This window comes from Sceloporus undulatus, unplaced genomic scaffold (assembly GCF_019175285.1).
Source record: "Sceloporus undulatus isolate JIND9_A2432 ecotype Alabama unplaced genomic scaffold, SceUnd_v1.1 scaffold_24, whole genome shotgun sequence".
Lineage (NCBI taxonomy): Eukaryota > Metazoa > Chordata > Lepidosauria > Squamata > Phrynosomatidae > Sceloporus > Sceloporus undulatus.
Window position 1 is genome coordinate 162,198 of NW_024802946.1, and position 21,607 is coordinate 183,804.

Consider the following 21,607-nt stretch of genomic DNA (forward strand, 5'->3'; position numbering starts at 1 on the left):
TAGGAAAGCTCCTGCTGCCAACTTCTTTCTTTCACTTAGTCTCAAAGGTGCTGCAAGATCTCTCTACATACTGATCCTACAGATGAACATGGCTATATCTTTGCATTGTACAATTTCAGATCACAGTCAAGCTGTGGTTTTTCTTGCTTTTTGACGTTTCTTAGTTAATTTTTCTATCAGAGCTAGTTGCCATATCTTTTTAGACCCGGTCATTCCAGATCCTCCCTTTCAATCTATCCCAAAATTGAGTGATGGCCAATCTTGCAGCTACTAATAAATAACCAATTAAGAGTTTGTGAGAAGCCTTTGCATTGCCTCCTTGAAACAAGCCCAGGAGGCCAGCTGCCAGAGTCTTTTTGTAAGATGCTGGTGAATCACATTATTTATTTCAGAAAAGATTGCATCCCACAATTTAGACTTTCAGATACTTTACTACAGAGACAGCCAAGGGCTTCTATATCAGGGGTATCATGAACCTTCTCAGGGTTTTGGTCAAAGTAAAAAAGCTGATAGGATGAGAATCAGCCCATTTGAAATGTGGTGCTGGAGGAGGAGAGTTTTGCAGATACGCTAAGATTGCCAAAAATCCCAAATAAGTGGGTTTCCAAACAAAGCGGGCCTGAATTGTCACTAGAAACCAAACTGACTAAACTCAGGCTGTCATATTTTGGACACAATGGCTACATCTGCACTGCAGAAATAATGAAATATGACACTAGCTTAACCGCCATGGCTCAATGCTAAGGGATTTGTGGATTTGTAGTATTGTGAGATATTTAGCCTGGTGCCACAATAAACTACAGATCCTAGATTTCCATAGCATTGAGCCACAGCAGTTAAAGTGGTGTCAAACTGCATTAGATGTTCCATCTTTATACACCAAATGTTCAGAGGATCTTACTGCTTTAGCATTGCATGTATGGATGCGAGTTTCAAGAAAATATACTTTGGGAATATGGTCAGCTCATATAAATCTACATGCCTGTCTTTGCCCTTATCCAATCTATTTCTTCTTCCCACCTTTTCTCTTTCATTTTATACATACACACACAATTTAAATTTCTTCCACCACAGTTGAACCTAATACTAAAACTATGGGAATAAAAGCAATGTTCCTGGTGTGTTGTTGTTGTTCTGTGTCTTCAAGTCACTTGAGCAACACTAAGGTAAACCTATCACAGGGTTTTCTTGGTAAGGCTTTTCAGAGAGGGTTTGCCATTGCCTTCCTCTGAGGCTGAGAGAGTGTGACTTGCCCAAGACAATCTAGTTAGTTTTCATAACCAAGGAGGAATTTGAACCCAGAATCCTAGTCCAGCACTCAAACCACTACACCATGCTGGCTCCCACATGTGTATTTTACCCGTTACCAATTTTATCAACTGTCAATTTTGTCCCAAGAGTGAGAAACTAATCTCAGTAAAGTGACTTTTTATTACTCTCCGCAGATGTTCTTCAGCCAATGCATAGAATTTGCCATTTGTTTTAAGACCTGGGTAGCCCAAAGGCCACAAAAACAGCCCATTGCCCACAGGCTGCACACTCTCCATCCCTGTTTTAAGGGGCTGTGTTGGCTCTGGCAGTGTCCTTTGTGCAAACGTTTTACAACCTGCCTTGAAACAGACTGCCAGGCCATCTGTCACCCAAAGGGGACGTTCGCTGATAGAGAGGTAATGACACGTTCCCAAAAACAAACTTCACCGGAAGAAGTCAACTGGGGAGAGTCCCTCTCGCTCTGTCTCCTGGCCAACCATCACATTAACATTTCATTATTTCATACCATGATTTTACCTGACCTGACAAGAGACTTTGGGTGAGTAAAGAGGCGACTGGTTCTCAGTCTGGATTAAGGATGCAATGAACACCCATAAATATTCCAATCCTAAGGATATTTCAATACGCCCAAGAAAAGGTATCAGCACCTGAAGAAAGACAGAGTAGTTGTCTGCCTCCTTCCGCTCACACACTCCTATGACTACAGTCCTATTAGCCACGTAACATATGTGTAACATGAGGTTGCTAATGTTTGCAATGATGCATTATGTATGTAATTATGCAATTTGGAATTATGTGCCTTGAAGTCAACTCTGACTTATGGTGACCCTCTCCTTCGTGGCAAGATTTACTCATAGGAGGTGTGCCCTTGCCTTCCTCTGAGGCTGAGAGAGTGTGGCTATCAGCACCACAGTTTTAAATCACTCACACAGACACATAGGGATCTCAGGCTGCATCTGCACTGCAGAAATAATGCCATTTGACGCCACTTTAACTGCCATGGTTGAATGCTATGGAATTCAGGGAACTGTAGTTTGTTGCGACACCAGGGCTGTGTGACAGAGAAAGAGAAATGCCTCTCAAAACTGCACTTCCTAGAATTTGATAGCATTCAGCCACGGAGGTTGAAGTGGCGCCAAACTGCATTATTTCTGCAGTGTGGACGCAGCCTCAGTTTTTCCCACTCAGCCATTTTGGCTCCGTTCCTAGGATTTTAAAACTACCCAAACACACGCACCACTTTTCCCTTTTCCCTTTTTCTTTTGGAAACTTGCCAAAGAAAAAAAGCCGTGCAAAATTATTGCTTTAATTCACGGAGTACCAGTCTGAAGCAAAACTTTCCAAATGCACATTTCTTATGAATAAAATTGCAGCCTTTTCCTTCGCCTGGCTCTCCCATTCTCTCACGCTAATAAAACTTCCATTTTTTACATTATGTGGCAGCTGGGGAGAAAGTTTGGGCTGCATCTAAGCAAAGATAGCCCCCCCCCCCCCCCCGGCAATTTATAAAGCAATCAAGGGTTCTGGTTTCATAGAAAATCAGGGCTCTTGATCGCTTTGACAATCTGCCACCAGCTTAGCCCCTACAATTTTGCAACAGGAGAAGAAAAGCAGAAACGGCAATGATAGGCACGGCTGGAGAACTGGGGTTGCCACAACTCCGGCTTTCCAAAAATGGATGTCCATAAAGTAGCCAGAAGGAGAAGCCAGGGAGCATTACAGAAGCCTGGATAAACTGGCAGTCCCAAAAATGAAGATGGCAAGGTAAGAAAAGGAAAATTTAGGGCACCAATGGAGAAAGTTCCTTTGGGGGGACTACAACTCCCAGGCTGGGGTATCTTAGGAGTTAAAGTCCCTTTCAAAATCAAATAAAACAATGTGTTCAGATGTGTTCAGAATAGTACGGTTGCTTGTTACAGCCCCACCGAGACCATAAGCCAGGGCCTATTCACACTACAATATTACAACTCTATGGTTCCACTTTAATTGGCTAGATTCCATCCTATAGAATGAAGGGATTGGTAGTTTGGTGAGGCACTAGAGCAGCTTGGAGTCTGGGAATCCTGTAAATGCCCCTCCCTAAAACTGCGAATCCCATGATTCCATAGGATGGGACCTATGGCAGTTAAATGGGATTCGCATCGGACTATAATTCTGTAGTGTGAATGAGCCCTTGCTCTCTAACCCATGAGACTGGAAAGTTTGACCCTTGCTAACAAGGATGTTATGGAATGAGGCTAATATGTCTCTATAGAGTGTACAGAGACTGGTTGTATGGATGCCCGCATACATACTACTGTATGTCCATGGTGTGCCTGTCCACAAAATCCCCTCTCCATGAAAACATTCCATCATGAGAACAAGTTTTTCCTAGACAAACAATGAAAACAAGATGAAATTGGAATGAAAAGTTGCTCCCTTCCTTATAACATACTTTCAATTTTATGTGTCAAGCAACCCAATATGGCACATCACTGATCGCAAGAAGAGGATGGCTTACTTACACTGTTTCGTCATCCTTGAATTCCAGCTCCCCGCAGGAGTCTTCATAGTCCACACCTCCTCCGTGTGCTGTCCCTTCCACCGTCTGGTAGGGGACCATCACAGTCCCCCGAGCCCCCGAACTACGGATCACCTTGACCTCCAGGGTCCCTTGGCACTCGCTGACTCTCAACAGTTTGTCCTGGAAGGTAAAGATTCCGGCATGGTCATCGTCCAATATGGTTACGGTGGCCACCAAGGGGGCCACAAGCCGCCCCTTGGGGTGGTCAGCCGAGTCCGACTCAAACATGCCCTCAGCGTCACCCACACGCAAGTTGAGCAGCCTGACAAAGAAATGCTCATCTTCTTCAAAGATATCATCATCTATGATACCGATCTTCAGTTCTTTCTGGGTCTCGCCAGGCTTGAAGATCAATGTCCCCTCGCTGTACTCGTAATCTGAGCCGGCTTTGGCTGAGCCATCCTCCGTCTTGTAGTCTACATAGAAAGTGTTGTAAGTATCGCCGCCCTGTTCGCAAGCCACAGTTAAGGTGACTGAGCCACAGTTCTCCAAGCAGTGGTACATGCACGGCTCAAAGAAGATTTTGCTGTAGTTCTCTTCCACTTCTGCCTCTGATGGAACTTCAAGCAGGTTGGCGGACTTCTTGGAGAACTCAGACACATGCTTCTTGAGGATGTTTCCTGCCCCAGTCATCATGCGGGTTGCCTGGATGCGATAGAAAGCTCGGCTTTTCTGCTGGTGCAACAAGGCGTAGTAGTTGGCCATCTCCACCAGCTGTTCCAGTTCTTTGTCTGGGTGCTTCTGTTTGAGGTCTTTCAGGATCTGGATGACTTCTTTGCGGCTCTCATCCAGCTCTTTATCCTCTTGGGTGGTGACTGGGAGTGGAGCGACGGAGGCTGCACTCCCATCGACAAAGACACTCTCTCTATGGTCATTGGCCACAAAGCCTCCATCCATTTCTATCCCTTTGGGGAACTCACCTTCTGTTCCGATTATGATTCCACTGCGTGGGTCAGCCCTGTACCTCTTGTAGACATACTTGTAGAAGAGCAGGCGCTTGTCCGCCATCCAAGCAAAGACGACACAGACGGGGAAGAAGACAAGGGTGAGCAAAGCCTCCCAGACTTGCACGATCCCAGGGGAAAAGACTGCCAAGATCAGGTACAACCAAATGTAGGCAAAGATGCTCCAGGAAGCAGTCACAAAGAAGACTCTCAGGTGCTTGATCTTGCGGACTTCCCCATTTGGGATGACGTAGACACACACAGCAATGACCACAAACATGTTGAAGGCTGCACTGCCCACAATGGTTCCGGGACCCAACTGACCAGCTTGGAAGTTGTGGCCGCAAACTTCAATGACAGAGAGAAGTATCTCAGGTGCTGATGAACCCAAGGCCATGAGGGTGAGGTTGGAGACTGTCTCATTCCAGATCCTCACCGTGCCAATGCTAGTCTCGCCATTGGATTTGGTGATGGTGATCTCCTTTTCTTTGGAGGTGATCACCTCAATGGATGCCATGAAGCGATCGGCAATGATGGAGACTCCCAGGAACATGTACATCATGGCAACAAAGTAGACAATCGCCCTGGCAGCCTTGTCTCCAAAGGAAGGGTTGTCCGGCTGCCAAACAGGGAGGATCACTCCTGGTTGACACTTGTTGGATCCTTCACAATTGGTGGCATTGTCCTCCACTTCAGATGTGAAGGCTTCAGCCCAGGAGGCATCTTCTGCAAAGAGGACTGAAGCAACCAAAACCTTGGCAAAAGAGCAAGAGGACAGCCACCACCCCCACCGTGATAGCGGCATCCTCCGTGGGTGGTTGAGGCCAACAGGATCTGATCAAGAGAAGAAAAACAAATATGGTGAGTGAAGAGCGAATGGTTCCCTATGCTCCATGATAGCATCATCAAATAGGTGGTGGGCTATTTGGATACCAAGGATCCACTGTACATAGATAAATAAAGGTAAAGGTAAAGGTAGTCCCTTGACATGAATGTCTAGTCATAACTGACTGTAGGAAGCTGTGCTCATCTCCGTCACTAAGCCAAAGAGCCAGCGTTGTCCAAGGACTACTCTGGTGGTCATGTGGCCAGCATGGTTGCACCAAACGCTGTTACCTTCCCACCAAAGTGGTACCTATTTATCTACTTGCATTTGCATGCTTTCAAACTGCTAGGTTGGCACTAGCTGGGACTAGTGAGAGGAGCTCACACCATCATGCGGCACTTTCACATCAAACTGCCAACCTACCGATCATCAGAACTGCATCTTAACCACTAAGCCAAAGCATCCCAATAAATAAATAGATAAATAAATAAATACATGTTCCTCATTTTGGATTTGAAAACCTGGCCACACTACAATAGTCACCCACCAAAAACCGTATCCCCCCAACAAACAGCACATTTGGAGAGGTGAACCAATAGCATGGGCAAGGATTGGAAGGTGGCAAGCAAAGTCTGAGATACTACCACCCTTCGCTAAACAGGGATCATCGGAGGATACAATGACCACTGATCTTTCACCACCTGTGCTACTGCACAAGACCAACAAGCAGGTCTAGATGTGGTTTTTCAGGGGGTTTCTTGACAATTTGGTCCCCATGGAACCTCAGAGTTCAAAAGCCTTTCTCTCTGAGCCCCGTTCACGCTTCAATACTAAACTAATACTAAATATTAAATATTAAACCTCTCCACTCTCCTGTGGATTTCTGTGCCATCTTGAAGCATCACTCCCCCACTGCCTCTTGCTCATATTGGGCCCTCCAACAGAACAGATGGATTCTTCTGATAAGAGCCAAGGCACCAGTCTTGTTCCATTCAACCAACTCCTGGGTGGAAAACAAGCAAAATCTATTGCTATTTTTATTCTTGAACAAAACTGAGCTGCAAAAACTAGCATATAGAAGAGGTGCAAGGGAAGTTTTATCATGTTTCTCATCAGTTTTATAATGTTTGAATGTGGTGGTCTTAAACTGGTTTTAAAACTTTTTTTTGTAAATGTTTTAAATTTGTTGGGCTGGGAGCTGCTTTGGATCTCATCCGGGGAGCATGGCGGCATATAAATAAAGTCAATAAAATTATTTATTATTTACTTGTTTTTATAGGCCCCCTTTCTCTCAAGACCTAAAGAGAGTGAAATGCAAAGGTTATTGTTTGGGGTGATAGCTCCCCAAAGCCTTTGGTCCAGGATGGTGGGAGCTGTAGTCCAGAAAGGTAAGGTAAAAGGGGACACTACTTGGAAACTGTGGAGAAGGGAAAGCGAGAGACCAGAAATAGGTACATATCTCCAGTTTGTGTGTCTCATTTTTGAAATATCACAGCTCAAGGGGCTTTCAGTAGTCCCTGATATTCTATCCAACCCATCCCAAAGCCAACAAACATGGAGACAAGCACACACAGAGTATAAAACTCCACACACAAGTGATGGATCTCAGCCAGAGCCTTCTCAAAGTGTGAGAACAGGGAGATCTTGTATGTAGAGAGGTCTTGTACCACCTTTGAGACTAACTGTAATGAAGTTGGCAGTATGAGCTTTCGTAGACTTCAATCTGCTTCTGCAGATGCATTTAATGGAATGGAAACCAGGGACACACACACACACACACACACACACACACACACGCCATTGGTACGTGACAATGTCAATTCAAATTCAAAATCCTTTGCACATGGAAATTAAGTAGCAAGTCCAGTTTTACCAAAAGACATTGGGAACTGGCCAAGGGATATCCTGTCTTTGTGTGCTGTGTGCCTTCAAGTCATTTCCGACATATGGTGACACTATCACAGTGTTTTCTTGGCAAGTTTCTTCAGAGGAGGTTTGCCATTGCCCTCCATTGAGGCTGAGAGAGTGTGACTTGCCAAAGGTCACCCAGTGGGTTTTCATGGCCAAGTGGGGATTCAAACCCTGGTCTCCAGAGCCATATTCTAATACTCTGACCACTTTACCATGCTGGTTTCTAACAGAGAGAGCAAGCATACGGCTTTGCCTGGCAGACAAGATGGGCTTATTGAAGCAGGGACTTTGGATCTAGGCAAGACGACAGTCTGGAGAAGAGGCTGGTATGGCTGAGTGGGGAAATGAATCTTACTGTGCTTGCCCTCCACTTGAATAGCCACAATGTCAGCTAAGCTGATTAGACAGTGGCACCAGTCTGGCAATTAGGAAGCTGCCAGGATTCTGCCAACATCTGAGTTTCCATTCATGGGAATGCTCCCAGGAGTCTCCCTAATGATGCGAGGATGATCTCAGACTTGAGAGAGGATTTAGCACTTTCGCATGGGTTTCATCATGGAAGGAAAATAACCTGGGTCACAGGCACCTTCTGCCACTTCTACAGCCACAAACATAGCCTTCGAAACCAGACATAGGACAGTCTTTCTCAGTGTTGTCATTCACTTGGGAAGATGAAAACCCATGCGCTTGATGGGGGATGCAGAGGCCGAAAGCTAAGGTACCAGTCCAAAGCTGGGGAAGCAAAAGTGACATGTATGGGATTTTTGCACTAAAAACATTTTTCTTCTTTGCACCTAAACCTGTGTGCAGAAACAGGTTTCCTGCATTTGCACATACACAAGCTATTTTCTGTGCAGAGAACACTGCTTCCTATGCAGGAAACCTTTCTTTCTACACAGAGAGCAGTCTTCCTGAAACACACCAAAAATCCTATTTTCTACTTTTTTTTCTGCACAGAAAACAGGGTTTATTTTGCACACAGTTCACATGATTTTCTATGCAAAATAATTCTCAGTTCTTCAGGACATTTGGACACACATGGGCAATATTGCGATGGATATTTTGTATATACACATGTACTGTATATACACATACTCCTGCCTCATGAGACACTGCTGGGCCTTTTCTGTTGTAGCTCCGCAGTTTGGGAATGCCATTCCCTCTACCCTCCAATAATTGCTTCTCTGCCATCCTTCCAGATGTGAGTTAATGCCATCCAGCACTTGCAAAATTCTCCTTTTTTGTGCACTGCGACTCCCAGAATCCCCCAGCCAACATGGGCAGTGGCATCGTCCTTTTTGTTCTGGTTTTTGGACACTGTAACACATTTTTGCTGCTTTACTTATGACTGCTGCTTTTTACCATGCGTCGAGTTTCCCTTATTTTATGATGTTTTATTCATGGTTTATGATTCTCGTCTGACAGCTGCGGTTCCTGCTCCAAATCTTGCTTTCGGCTTGACAGGAGGAGAGCTGCACTGAAACGCCACAGGCCAGAGTTGGCAGCGGCTGGTTGTGTGGTTTCCTAGCCGTTTTGCTTTGTCAGCCTCCAAAGTGCTGACGGAGGGCCTCATTAAATCAGGAGGCCTCATTAATCCAGGCAGAATGGGGGAATCCCTCCAAGACCAAGAAGAAAAACAGGATGGGAGAGAGACCCAGGTTCTAGCTGCCTAGAAGTGCTCTTGCTGAAACCACCGGACATCTGGGAAGCCAGTCTCAGGTTTGGAAAAGCCTTATTCTCTTTAACTAATGTCACCCTGCAGCCAGCCATATAGTTTGCACACATTAAAAAGAAATCCCCAGATCAAGGCTCATTGGACGGCCATCTCCAGCTAGAAGTATCTCATATCAGCAGTAGAATTCAAAGACCATGCCATGCTAGTCTGGAAACTCAGGATGCAAAGGGATCTTGCAGCACCTTTGAGACTAACTGAAAGGCAGAAGCTGGTAGCATGAGGTTGTGAAAAGTGGAGCCTACTTCTTCAGATGCATTTGGTGGAGTGGAAAGCCCAGGGTGGAGAAAGCACCCCACTTGTGACCCTGGAGCAGAGCTTAAGGAGGTTTTTGGACTCAGTTTCCCAGAATCCACCACCAGCACGGGGATTCTGGGAAGTGTAGGTCAGGATCCTTTAATGTACTGTGGGGACCTCCGGTTGTCCCACTGCAATGGTACCAAATATGGGGACCTCTACTCCTCCCACTGTGATGGTGCCAAAGTTACTACTACCCTTGAATAGACGTTGCCACCACAGCTACTGTGAGGTTTAACTCCACTCTGATAGCAGTAGGATCAATGTCTGGTTAGTCAAAATAGTTATGGCAGAGGTATATATACTTCACACTTTCCAGAAATGTGTTGCCTTTTCACTAAAATCAGAAGAGCCAGGTGCAAAGGACAGTCCCTTGGAAATGGAGACCCAGTGCTAGAATTGTGCTTTTTGTACCAGAATGGAAAACAGAGTTTCTAGTTCTTTTGCACTCAGATCCATTCCTGGTTACTCTGAGTCGTTTGCATTTCAGCAGCCAAATTTATTTGGCTGGTGGGCAGGCTGGGAGAACATTTTGTTATTGCTGCTTTTAAGCAACAGAGAGCAAAACAAGGGGGGAAACTGTGATCTATTGCAGATCATCCAGAGCTGTACCAACCAATTCTGACCTTCCACTCCAGCCGCCACACTCCGGTAATGGATGCTTAAGGTCAGGATCTATGCTGGTTTACCAGTTGGGAAGTGCCAAAGGAAGGGGGAAAGGCAGCTCAATACATCAGGTGCCAGCTCTTCTCGTATACTTTAGGATTCCCTGCTGTGGCAGTTTAGCCTCTTAGGGATGCACAAGAGAAATTAGAGCTAGGGAAAAATCTTATCCTTCTTTGGACTATGGTTCCTAGAATCCTCTAGAATAGCACAGCCAACAGGAGAACAAAATAAGACATAGATTTTTATTGTTTGCAAATCATGATTTATTTCTATAGATGTGCCTTTAAAAAGAATGACTATAATTTAAACAGAAATGCAATAGAGTTTTCCAGTGAAGACCATGACGACATCAAGACCAATGTGCTCCCTTCCCATGCTGCTTTTTGACAGTCTTTCAAAGGGAGAACTGCCATTTGCATGCAATAAAATGTAACGCGGTTCCATTAAAACTCAGAGGAAGCATGCCTATGCCAAGAGAGGATGTCCCTTTGAGTCAAACTGTGGCTGATCTGAAACCTCTTCTTCTATGACCAAGGCAGCTTCCAAGTCACTGAATGAGGCCATCTATCCCAAACCAACCTGAGCATCCAACCAAGCCATGTCTTTAAGATCTGGCCATCTTTGACTAAGTTTCAGAATTAATGATGGATTGATCTGATTTATTAATAAGGTTTTTTGGTTGAGGGAGAGAGAGGAGGGAGACATGAGAAAGGAAGGAAGGAAGGAAGGAAGGAAGGAAGGAAGGGTAGACGTAGTGGGGAGAATAAGAGAGAGAAAAGAGGGAGACAAAAACAAAGGAAGGAAGGAAGGAGAGGGACAAAAGAAAGGAAGGAGAGAAGAGAAGAGAGAAGGAAGGAAGGAAAGAAAGAAAGAAAGAAAGCAGAAGGAAAGAAAAGGAAGGAAAAGAAAGGAAGAGAAGGGAAGGGAAAGAGGAAGAAAGACACATTTCATTTCTATCTTGCCCTGTCCATACTGTTACCTCCACCTTATAGTATACCTCTTTGCCATTTCCTAACGATGAAAAACCTTTAATTATCTCAGAGCTCTTATTTCCATTTCATTTCATTTCAAAGCCCAGCTCCAGCGGTGCCATTTCAGAGGGGACTGGAGAGGGAGGATAGGGAAGAGATGTTTTTTGAAAGGAAGGGGTAGGTTTGGCATCTATATTTGGGGACCTATTTTTGGGTTTATTTAAGATTGCAAAAAAGAAAAACTTAAAAGGCCTGTGCATTCAGGGCCTCGGCTGCGGTTACGTTTTGAAGCCTTCATAATAGCTGCAGCAAGGCTCTCCATCTAGGTCAAAAAGTTCCCCCACCGTGTGAAAAGAAGAGATATTTGACTATTTGACACACAGAGATGGGCCTCTTTATTCCCAGAGGTAGGTAATATTCCTTTTTACAAAACCTATAGCTCCCAGAAACATCCCTAGGCAGACAACAGAAGCTGCAATCCAACAAGTTTTTGAGGGTCCCATGTTCCCCCATCCCCAGTATATTGCCAAAGAGATAAATAGGGAGTTAATCTATTAAGGTCCAAAACACACTACAGGAATAATCCAGTTTGAGACTGTCTTAACTCTCCTGGCTCAATGCTAGGGAATCCTGGGAATTGTAGTTTATTGTGGCACCAGAGCTCTCCGACAAAGAAGGCTCAATGTCTCCCAAAACTACAGTACCCAGAATTGCTTAGCATTGAGCCAGGATAGTCAAAGTGGTCTCAAACTGGATTATTTCTGCAGTGTGTTTTAGACCTGAGAGCTGCTTATTGGTATACAGTATTGGGCAATATACATATGTATATATGTTTGTATATAATATGTCCAAGAGTTTTCTTGGCAAGATTTATTCAAAGTCGGCTTAGCATGACCTTCTTCTGCAACAGAGAAGTCATCCAGTCGGTGAGATCTGAATGGGGGTTCAAATGTGCTGAGGGTGCATCTACACTGTGGAAATAATGCCGTTTGACACCACTTTAAGTGCTGCAACTCCTTCCTATGTAACCCTGAGGTTTGTCATTTTACCAGGTCTTTAGCCTTCTCTGCCAAAGCTTGCTGGTCCTCATGAAACTACAAATCCCAGGATTCTGTAAGATGGAGCCACAGGGGCTCAAGTGATATCACGTTGTATTATTCCTACAACAAAGATGCACCCCTAGTTTTTCAAACTACTAAACCACGCTGGCTCATGTTAGTCATAGACAATGAGACATACCTTTAATATTCAAGCATGGCTATGCCAGCCTTTAAATAACATGGCCTGCAGCCAGGAAAGTGTGTCACGCTTTTTCGCCGGGACCCAAGATTAATACGGGTGATACACTTGGCTCAAAATCGATTTCCGTTCCCAGAGTGTATTCCCGAGAGACAGTGTGGGGTAGTGGTTTGAGCACTTGACTAGGACTCTGGAGACCGGGGTTCGAATCCCAGCTTGGCCATGGAAACCAACTTAAGTAAGTGACCCGCTCTCAGCCTCAGAGGATGGCAATGCCAAAAACCCCTCTGAGGAAACCTGCCAAGAAAACCCCATAATAGGGTTGCTTTAGGGTTACCACAAATTGGAAACAACTTGAAAGCACACAGCAACATCAACAATGACAACAACAAACCACTGTGCTAAACCGATCAGTTCAGACAACTTTGGACAAGATAAGAAATTGAAACATGCACACACCAAAGCCTTTACCATACCTTAAAAAGGAAAAACAAGCAAACACAGACATATCATTTTAAACACAAACATACACACATTGGTTGTCCTTGGCAATAGTTCTGATGATCGACCCATCGATTGATAGATTCAATGAAGAAGAAATTGAATTACAAGAGGCAATGAGGACCTAAGTGTGTGTGTATATGTGTGTCTATTCCCAATCTATAAATTCAGCAATGGGTACTTGAAGGCACTGTTGTTGCTGTTGTTGTGTGCCTTCAGGTCATTTCCAACTTATGGTGACCTTAAGGCAAACCTGAGAGCCAGAATGGCATAGTGGTTTGACTGCTGGACTATAACTCTGGAGACCAGGGTTCAAATCCCTGCTCGGCCATAAAACCCACTGGCTGACCTTGGGCAAGACACACACTCTCAGCCTCAGGGGAAGGCCATGGCAAACTTCCTCTAAACAAACCTGGCCAAGAAAACCCCAGCATAAAGTTGCCTTAGGGTCGTTGTAAGTCGAAAACGACTTGAAGGTACACAACAACAAACGGCAGACCTGTTACAGTTGGCCCTCCACATTTGCAGCATTGACTTTTGCAGATTTGAATCTCTAGGTCCTCCAGCATGACTCTATTGTCAATGCCTCCCAAAAGTCACACTGGAGGACCTAGAAATTCCTAGAGAGAACACTTCTCTAGGTATCTGTAGGTCCACATTCATGGTCAATGTCTAGCAGATCTTGACTACAGAATTGCCCTGAAAGATCTAGAGATTCAGAGAACACTTCTCTAGGCGTTTGTAGGTGGTCCAGAGCAATTTCATGGTCACTCTATAGCAGATATTGACCACAGGATTGCCCTGGAGGACCTATAGGTTCCAAGAGAGAACACTTCTCTAGGCATTTTGTAGGTCCTCCAGTACAATTCCATGGTCAACCTCTTGCAGATCTTGACTGTAGTGTTGCTTAGGATGATCTAGATAGGTTCTGCCATTGCCATCCTCTGAGGCTGAGAGAGTGTGAGTTGCCCAAAAGCACCCATGACCAAGTCAGGATTTGAACCCAGGTCTCCCAGTGTCCCAATCCAATGCTCAAACCACTCCACCTTGGAATGCTACATCTGTGAAAACAGGCCCATCCGCACCTGCCTCCTCCAAACATGAGCTCCTCTTGCTAGTGTTGCCGCGGTCTCCTCCGCACATAGCAACAACACTGTTCCCGTAGCAACCAGGCTATAAAAAGGATGCTCAACTCGGGAATACAGAAAGGAAGAGAAATAGAAGTTGATCAGGGACTGTGGCTGGCTCTGGAGGATGAGCCGAGTTGCCTTTTTGGAGCCGAGCGGCTGGCTTTGGGGCGAATGGCAGCTGCTGGGTGGGAAGGAGAGCAGTTGGAAGAGCTTGGCTCTTGGTAGCCTTTTCATCAAGGCATTGGCATCGCTGGAGAAGTTGGCTCTATGGCATGCAACCTCCTTGGCCTCCTGCGCGATCTAGGGAGGCCTGTGAAGAGTGCCCTACAGGATGGTTGCTATCATGCATCTCAGGCCATATATACATATATATATGCACACCCACACCCACACCCACACACACCCCCCCACATATATATATATATACACAGAATCAAAGAACCAGAAGGGACCCAAAGAATCACCTAGTGCAGTGGCTGCCAAACTTTGGTCCTCCAGATGTTTTGGACCTCAGCTCCCAGGATCCCCAAACCATTGGCCAAGCTGTCTGTGGCTTCTGGGAGTGGAAGTCCAAAACACCCGGAGAAGCAAAGTTTGGAAACATTGATCTAGTGTAACCTCTTCCAGAGCAGGAATCCACAGCTCTTGCTTTCCCGATAGATGGCTATCCAACCTCAGTTTCAAGATCTCCAGCAAAGGAGAATCTACCATATTCTGAGATGGTTCATTCCATTATAAAATGCGTCTTACTATCAGGACGTTTTTCTGAATCTTTAATCATAATTGCTTTTTGAAAAACATCTGCCGCCGTTCTCTTTGTTCTTCCATTTAACCCTATTGATTTGATGTTAGACATAACCCTGACATATATTCTGATCAAGTATGGCACATGAATTATCTTGAAAGAGAGAGAGAGAATTAGATTAGATTAGATCAGACTAGACTAGATTTAACTAGATCAGATCAGACAGATATTCCTGATGCGGTCTCCAGCATGTTTTTAAACACCCCTCCAACCAGGACAGAGGAAGAAAGGGAACCGATCGTATCGTAAACTGAAGTGCCTTGCTTGTTTGTGGTCTGTTTTTAGACTGCCCTAGATCCTGGAGCAACAATCCTAGATCATAAATAATTTTGTTGTTGTTGTTGTTGTGTGCCTTCAAGTCCTTTCCAAATTATGGCGACACAAAGGCATTTTTTGCTGCAATTGTCTTTCTACACAATTGTTTCTGATATTACAACATTAAAACAAATGGTTCTGGCATTCATAAGATCATTTTTAAAGGGAGCAACAACAGCAACACAAAGGACTGGTTGGGCCAATAAAATGTCTGAAAGAACAGGGAAGCTTTTCCTTGGCACCAGAAGTCTGCAGAGACCGTGCCAGTCACACTTCTGTGGCACCAGAATTGGGGCAAAAAGCAAATGGGAAAACACAGAGTTTAGGGGAAAAAAGAAGCTAAAAAAACTGTAATTTTATTGGAACAATGTGTTAAAAACTAAACAAGGGCTAAAACCAGCTGTGAGGCTTATTCTGGCCTGTAAGCCACACTCTGAAAGTTAATAAGCAGAACTGGGCTTGGAAACTGCAATTCCCAAAATAATACAGAACTATAACAATTCCTCTGCGTCTTACACCATGTATGGAAACAAATAAACACAATATTAATATAGTTTACAGAGTGCACAAACAGAGGCTTGGTTGAAAAGGGATGTACAGTATGCCCAAAACAGATAAAAGTGTAAAAAGTTTCAAAAAAAGACCAAACGCGTTTCGACAATTGTCTTCATCAGTGGTCCAAAGAATTAAGCCACCTTGTCAGGTAGAGCATGTGGAAACCAGCTGTCCTTTTGGTAAGTGGAAGGTCAACTAAGACCTTGAGTCGTGCCTAAGGCTGGGGTGTGCATCCTTTGGGTATTATTGCTTTTATTGCTGTTATTGATGATGATGATGTCCAATATCCTATATCATAGTGTGCCATTTGTAAATTTGCTTTTTAAAATTATATAAATAGATATATAGATATAGATTGATTACAGAGACTAAACGCTACCATACAAAACCTGTTGTTTGTTGTGTGCCTTCAAGTCATTACCAACTTATGGCGACCCTAAAGCGTAACCATCCTGGGGTTTTCTTGGCAAGATTTGTTCAAAGGAGGTTTGCCAATGCACTTCCCTGAGGCTGAGACTGTGTGACTTACTCAAAGTCAGCCAGTGGGTTTCATGGCCAAGCTGGGAATCGAACCCTGGTCTCGAGTCGCAGTCCAACACTCAGAGCACTATGCCTCACTGTGTCATCTAACATACAAAAATTACAAGCAAACAACAACAACCACAATCCTAACATAGCCCAAAACGTTGACAAAAACCATCAAACACTTTGACTTCCACGTCCGCCATCATATTCCCCTATTACTAGACTTCCTTTAATTCATGCTACACAAAGATGCTACGATAGAAGCAAACTCAGGTCCAAAACACACTGCAGAAATAATCCGGTTTGAGACCAGTTTGACATCTGAGCCTGAGAGGAGGGCAATGGCAAACCCTCTCTGAAGAAGCTTGCCAAGAAGACCCCATGATAGGGTCACCATAAGTTGGAAATGACTTGAAGGCACACAACAACAACAACAACAACAACAACAACAACAACTTGGAATCCTCCAGCCACAGTCCAGAGAAAGCAATTTCCCCAAGCTCTGTGCAGAGTTTCCCATCTGAGAAACAGTCCCCTTGCAAGATCACAAGAAGTGAAAGAGATCTACCAACCTCAGGGTGGCTACTGGTGGTAAGAGTGGAGCACCAGGAGACTTGAACCCGCGTCATCTCACACTGTGGCTGCCAGAGGTTGTCCGGCGCATCAAGAGGACTTAGCGGGAGTTGAGAAAGTGCCTAGCACTGTCACCCTCCTAGAAGGGGAACACCAGGAACCCTTTTCTCCAACACAAACATTCCTGTAATTAACGTAATCGCCTCATTAACTCTATCTGGGCGAAACACCAATTAAAACATCTGGGAGGTTCATTCTACCAAAGGACAACAATGGGCCTCTGTTAACATTTCTTCCTCTTTCCGATTGAGGGTTTGCAGCTTTTTAATAGCTGCTTGAAGCTGATTTGGGTGACTAACGCACACACAGGCGCATAGGCGCACTTGTAGGCACAAATGGGCTGGAAATCCAGACGGTTGCGGCTAAGGCCCACCTGGAGAAAGGATCAGATCCTTGTCCCAATACTAATTAATTCCTAAACCAATTACTAAACTAATTAATTAACTAATTAATTGGCTATTTCCCCTCCTTGCTCACAAACACAAGACAGTGTACAACATAGGTCAAACCAGAAATATAGGTAAGCATCCGCCACGATATTGGAGATCCATTAAAAATAAATCAAATAAACAAGACTGACATTAATTAATTTTTTTAAAACATAGGGAATATAAAATCCAGTATCCTCCCATCTCCAATATCTGATCCTATGGGTCGAGTTGCTGGATGCATTGGATCCATCCAATTTTGTGCGCTGTGGTCTTTATGGTTTATTTTAACTCTTTCAACTGCTAGCTCCTTTGACCATTGCAATATGGGATAACAATACCAATATGCCATATAATTTTAATTCAAATCAGTTAGTATCTCTTTCTTTCTTTCTTTTAACAAGCAATGAGCAAACATTGAGAGATTTGACCTTTCGGAAGTCCTGCAAACTCCGCTGGCTGCAAAGATGTGCCAAGGCCTTCCTCCCAGGGCCAAACCGGATGGCTTGAAAATGTTTAATATATGTGAATTTCACACCTTGATTTTGCCATTTTATATAAATATATCATTTTAGTCTGTCATTGTATATAGTTGGACTTTAGCATCCATGGATTTTGGAATTTACGAGGGTCCTGGATCCAAACCCCAGTGGATACCAAGGGCCCACTGTACTGTACTTTTAATGGTAGTATAAAATAGGGGATTGGAGCAAGTGTTGCTCATCATTCAACCAGATAGTAAGCAACGCTTGCTGGAATTCCCTCCTCTGAACAATCATTAAAGGTTTAGGAGCCTTCTTTAGTGTTCACTTTGGCAACCCTAAGAATAGCCTTGCATTCCATTCAAAACCAGACATACAGTTATCTGTCAGGTTGAGGCTTCTTTATCCAAAACGCCTGGAACCAGAAGTGTCTTGGATTTTGGAATATTTGCATATACTTCATGAGATATATTGGAGATCGGATTCAAGTCTAAACACAGAATTCATTTGTGTTTAATATATACCTTGTAAACATGACCCTTTATACTTAACATTTCAAAATAATGTTGTGCAGGAAACAAACTTTGTGTGCACTGAACTATCAGAAAGCAAAGGCGTCACTATCTCAGCCACCGATGAGAAGAGTTTGGGGTTTTGGAATACTTGGATTTCAGAAATCCTGGATAAGGGAGATTCAACCTGCTTTTATGTCACCAACTGGATTGCAGCCTGGTTCTCCGAGGACCAAAGGTATCTGTAAACACAGATGTCTCACATTCACACTTTAAAGCTTTTAATCTACATTACAGGATTTTGTTGAGAGGGGTAAAGTCTGCAAGCAGCCGAGCAAATTTCCCCCAGCTTTTATTAACTGCCATTAAAAAAAAAAACGCCTAATGAATGATTTAGCACTAAGAAAACCTGTCTTCTTGCTCCCCGCCGAAGCCTCAAAGAGACATCTTCACTGAGGTTTCGCACCCCCCGCATTTATTTAATTTTAATGATTGATCAATTAAAAGCCAGACAGTTAATCTATAAAAAGAATGGGTTGACAGCCTTAGTTAACTTGTTTTACATGTTGTTCTGGGCCCAAGGCTACACAACTACATTTCATGGCATCAGCTTTCTTGCTTAGACAGACACCTACCTCAAGGAATAATAGGAGTCTTTAATGTACCACAGCTAGCCACAACTCAGGATATTTTGCTCCTCCAAATGGAAATTAACTCTTACATCCCTGGCACTGACTTGCAAGGTTAGGCCTTGCCTTTTTCTGGTTTTACCTCCAAGAGACATTGCATAGACTCCGACAGGCTCTTGCTCTTTAATCTGATCACCTAACAGACCAGTAACAATGGTCTCCTTTAGAGATTGTTTGAAATCATCAAAAGAGCTCTGTTGGATCCCACCAAAGCCTGACAGCTCTTGTCGTGGATAAAAAGATGCCTCTAAAGAAGTTTGCAAGCAGGACATGAATGTAAAAGCTCCCTCCCAACTCAGTTCCCCAATAACTGCATTCAGAAGAATATTGGTCCTGATGGGGGAAAGATTATTGAGCCACTGGAGCAATCGTTACTACAGTATTCTCTATGAATATGTGCAAAGTGATGATCCTCAGAAGATGGAGTAGCGAATTCCACAATCCGATGACTCTTTCTCTTAACTAACCTTGAGTGAGTGAACAAGAATACAATGCAGATACAATTTTGTTGATACATGCCTTCGAGTCGTTTCCAACTTATGACCAACTGGGGCAAAAAGACTGAAGATGCTAACTCCGCACCTTTCCTGCATCACGTTTTGGGAGACGTTGCAAGCTGACATGCCTGGGACCTCTATTTACTCAAGCAGCCCAGAAGACAAAGCTCTGGATTAGGGATAAGAAAGCATTATCAAGCATTGCAGTATTGTCCGACGGAAAGAGAAAGGATTATACACACAGTTCGGTTTAATTTCAAACGACGGAGCGCCCGGGCGGGTGGGATTAATGCCCATTTGACTCACCAACCAAAGGGGGGGAGGCAAAGAAGAGAGGGAGGAATTAGTCAAAATTAAATGGCTCTTTTCCTCATTAATTTGCAGGCTGGCTTCCAAAGTGGATTGGGAATTAGCAAGGGCTCATTAAAGAGGCGTGGAGTTTAATACCCTCCGACAGACACAGCAGGACGCTCCGCACTGGAGAAATGGACAGCTTTGCAAGGCTTGGGCCAGAGGTGAAAGTGTTTTGCTTTCTCATCCCGGGTGATTGTTGCAAATGACCACAGAGGAGTCTCTGGGAATCTCCTTGCGCAACGGAAGACCACAGTGCGGAACCACCCACAATCGATGCTGACAATATCTTCCAAACCATTGCTTTTCCTGTAGGGTTCCCAAATCTCAAGTCCTGGCCTGGATGCTATACTCCAGTCCTCAGGGCAAAGGGTGGAATCAGAGGGCAAGGGTGCCAGCTTGAAAAGTGTCGGTCACTCTCGACATTTTCTCATGGGTTAGCCTTGGTGTCTTTTATCTGAGAGCCATACTCTGTGCCATTGCAGGTGATGCTTGACGCTTGATGGCATTACCAAAGATGCCCCTTATAACATCCTCCGTATATCATCACCAGACCCTGGCTCCTTTAACACTGCAAGGGATCGTTCCTAGGTTTCAGGATTTGAACCTGAAATATCAGGACCTGGGATAGGCCTGAACTGGCAACCCTGCATTTTCTGTCAATCTGTGATGCAAAATATAGCACTGATATTTCCACTCTCGAACGCATGCCCTTGCAGACAATGTATCCGCCTGGTTATATAGATATTGCCCCCGTTATAGGGTTGCCAACACAGAATTATCCTAGGAAATTGCAGGGCCCAAACTTGAGACCTAGTGATGGCCTTTTGTGATGGTACAGGAGATGGGGCCTTATACTGTCCCAAGGGGCAGCCCCTGGCAATGCCCTGAAGCAGGATACGTTAAGCCTCAGTCACATAAAGGAAGCCAACTTTGTAGCAACTTGGGGTGCATCGGCACTGGAGAAATAATGCAGTCTGACACCACTTTAAGTGCTGTAGCTCCATCCTTTGGAGTACTGGGATTTGTGGTCTGGTGAGGCACCACCACTAAACACCTTGCGGAACTACAAATCCCAGGGTTCCGTAGGATGGAGCTACAGCACCTAAAGTGGTGTCCAGCTGCATTCTTTCTACAGTGTAGTTGCCCCCTTGGTATCCATTTTAAATTGAATTTTCAAGTATTAATCCAGATTACTGAGGAACAGGAGGCAGAAGGTGGTGCCATTGTGTTGATCTCCTGTTTCTGGGATCTCAGTAGACTCCACTTGGCTGCAGTTGAGGCAAGAGAATGCTGGGCAAGATGGATCTTTGGTTTGATCCAACACAGCGCTTCTTATTTTTTTGGGGAGGGAGATTTGTCCATAGCTGCTCGAGTCTTCAGTTTTCTGCCCCATTTCTCATGTCTGGTCAAGCTCTTCAGGACACTTGGGAAGGCTGCACAACAACCATTTTACATTTTTTAAAAAATGATGTACGGATGAAGAAATGGGGGAAACTAGCCCGAAGCAACATGCTATAACATTAAATGCATCTGAATCTGCACTAGCTATCAATCTAGGTGAGTCCAGAGAGAAATAGCCGGTGACACATGATGTGTCTATAATGGCTACTAGCAGCCCTATGGAAGCCAGATGTAGGGGCTTCCGGAATTAAGTTTATGGCTCTTTTCTACTACTCTTCTTCTGCTCTGATCACCTGAAAACATCAAGTGTCATTATTTTTTCCTTTTTATCTAATTACCAGCTCTGCGGAGTAGTTGCT

At 44.3% G+C, this 21,607-nt stretch overlaps 1 protein-coding gene across 4 annotated transcripts in view; it reads right to left on the reverse strand.

Annotated features, from left to right (window-relative positions):
- The window catches only part of LOC121917577 (sodium/calcium exchanger 2-like), a 71,512-nt gene that overhangs the window by 43,515 nt on the left and 6,390 nt on the right, over window positions 1–21,607 (reverse strand). For all 4 annotated transcript variants that reach the window (XM_042443653.1, XM_042443651.1, XM_042443652.1 and 1 more), the window contains exon 2: window positions 3,777–5,613. In XM_042443653.1, the coding sequence (XP_042299587.1) occupies window positions 3,777–5,584 (1,808 nt within the window). In that variant the 5' untranslated portion in view covers window positions 5,585–5,613. The remainder of the gene's footprint in view (window positions 1–3,776; window positions 5,614–21,607) is intronic.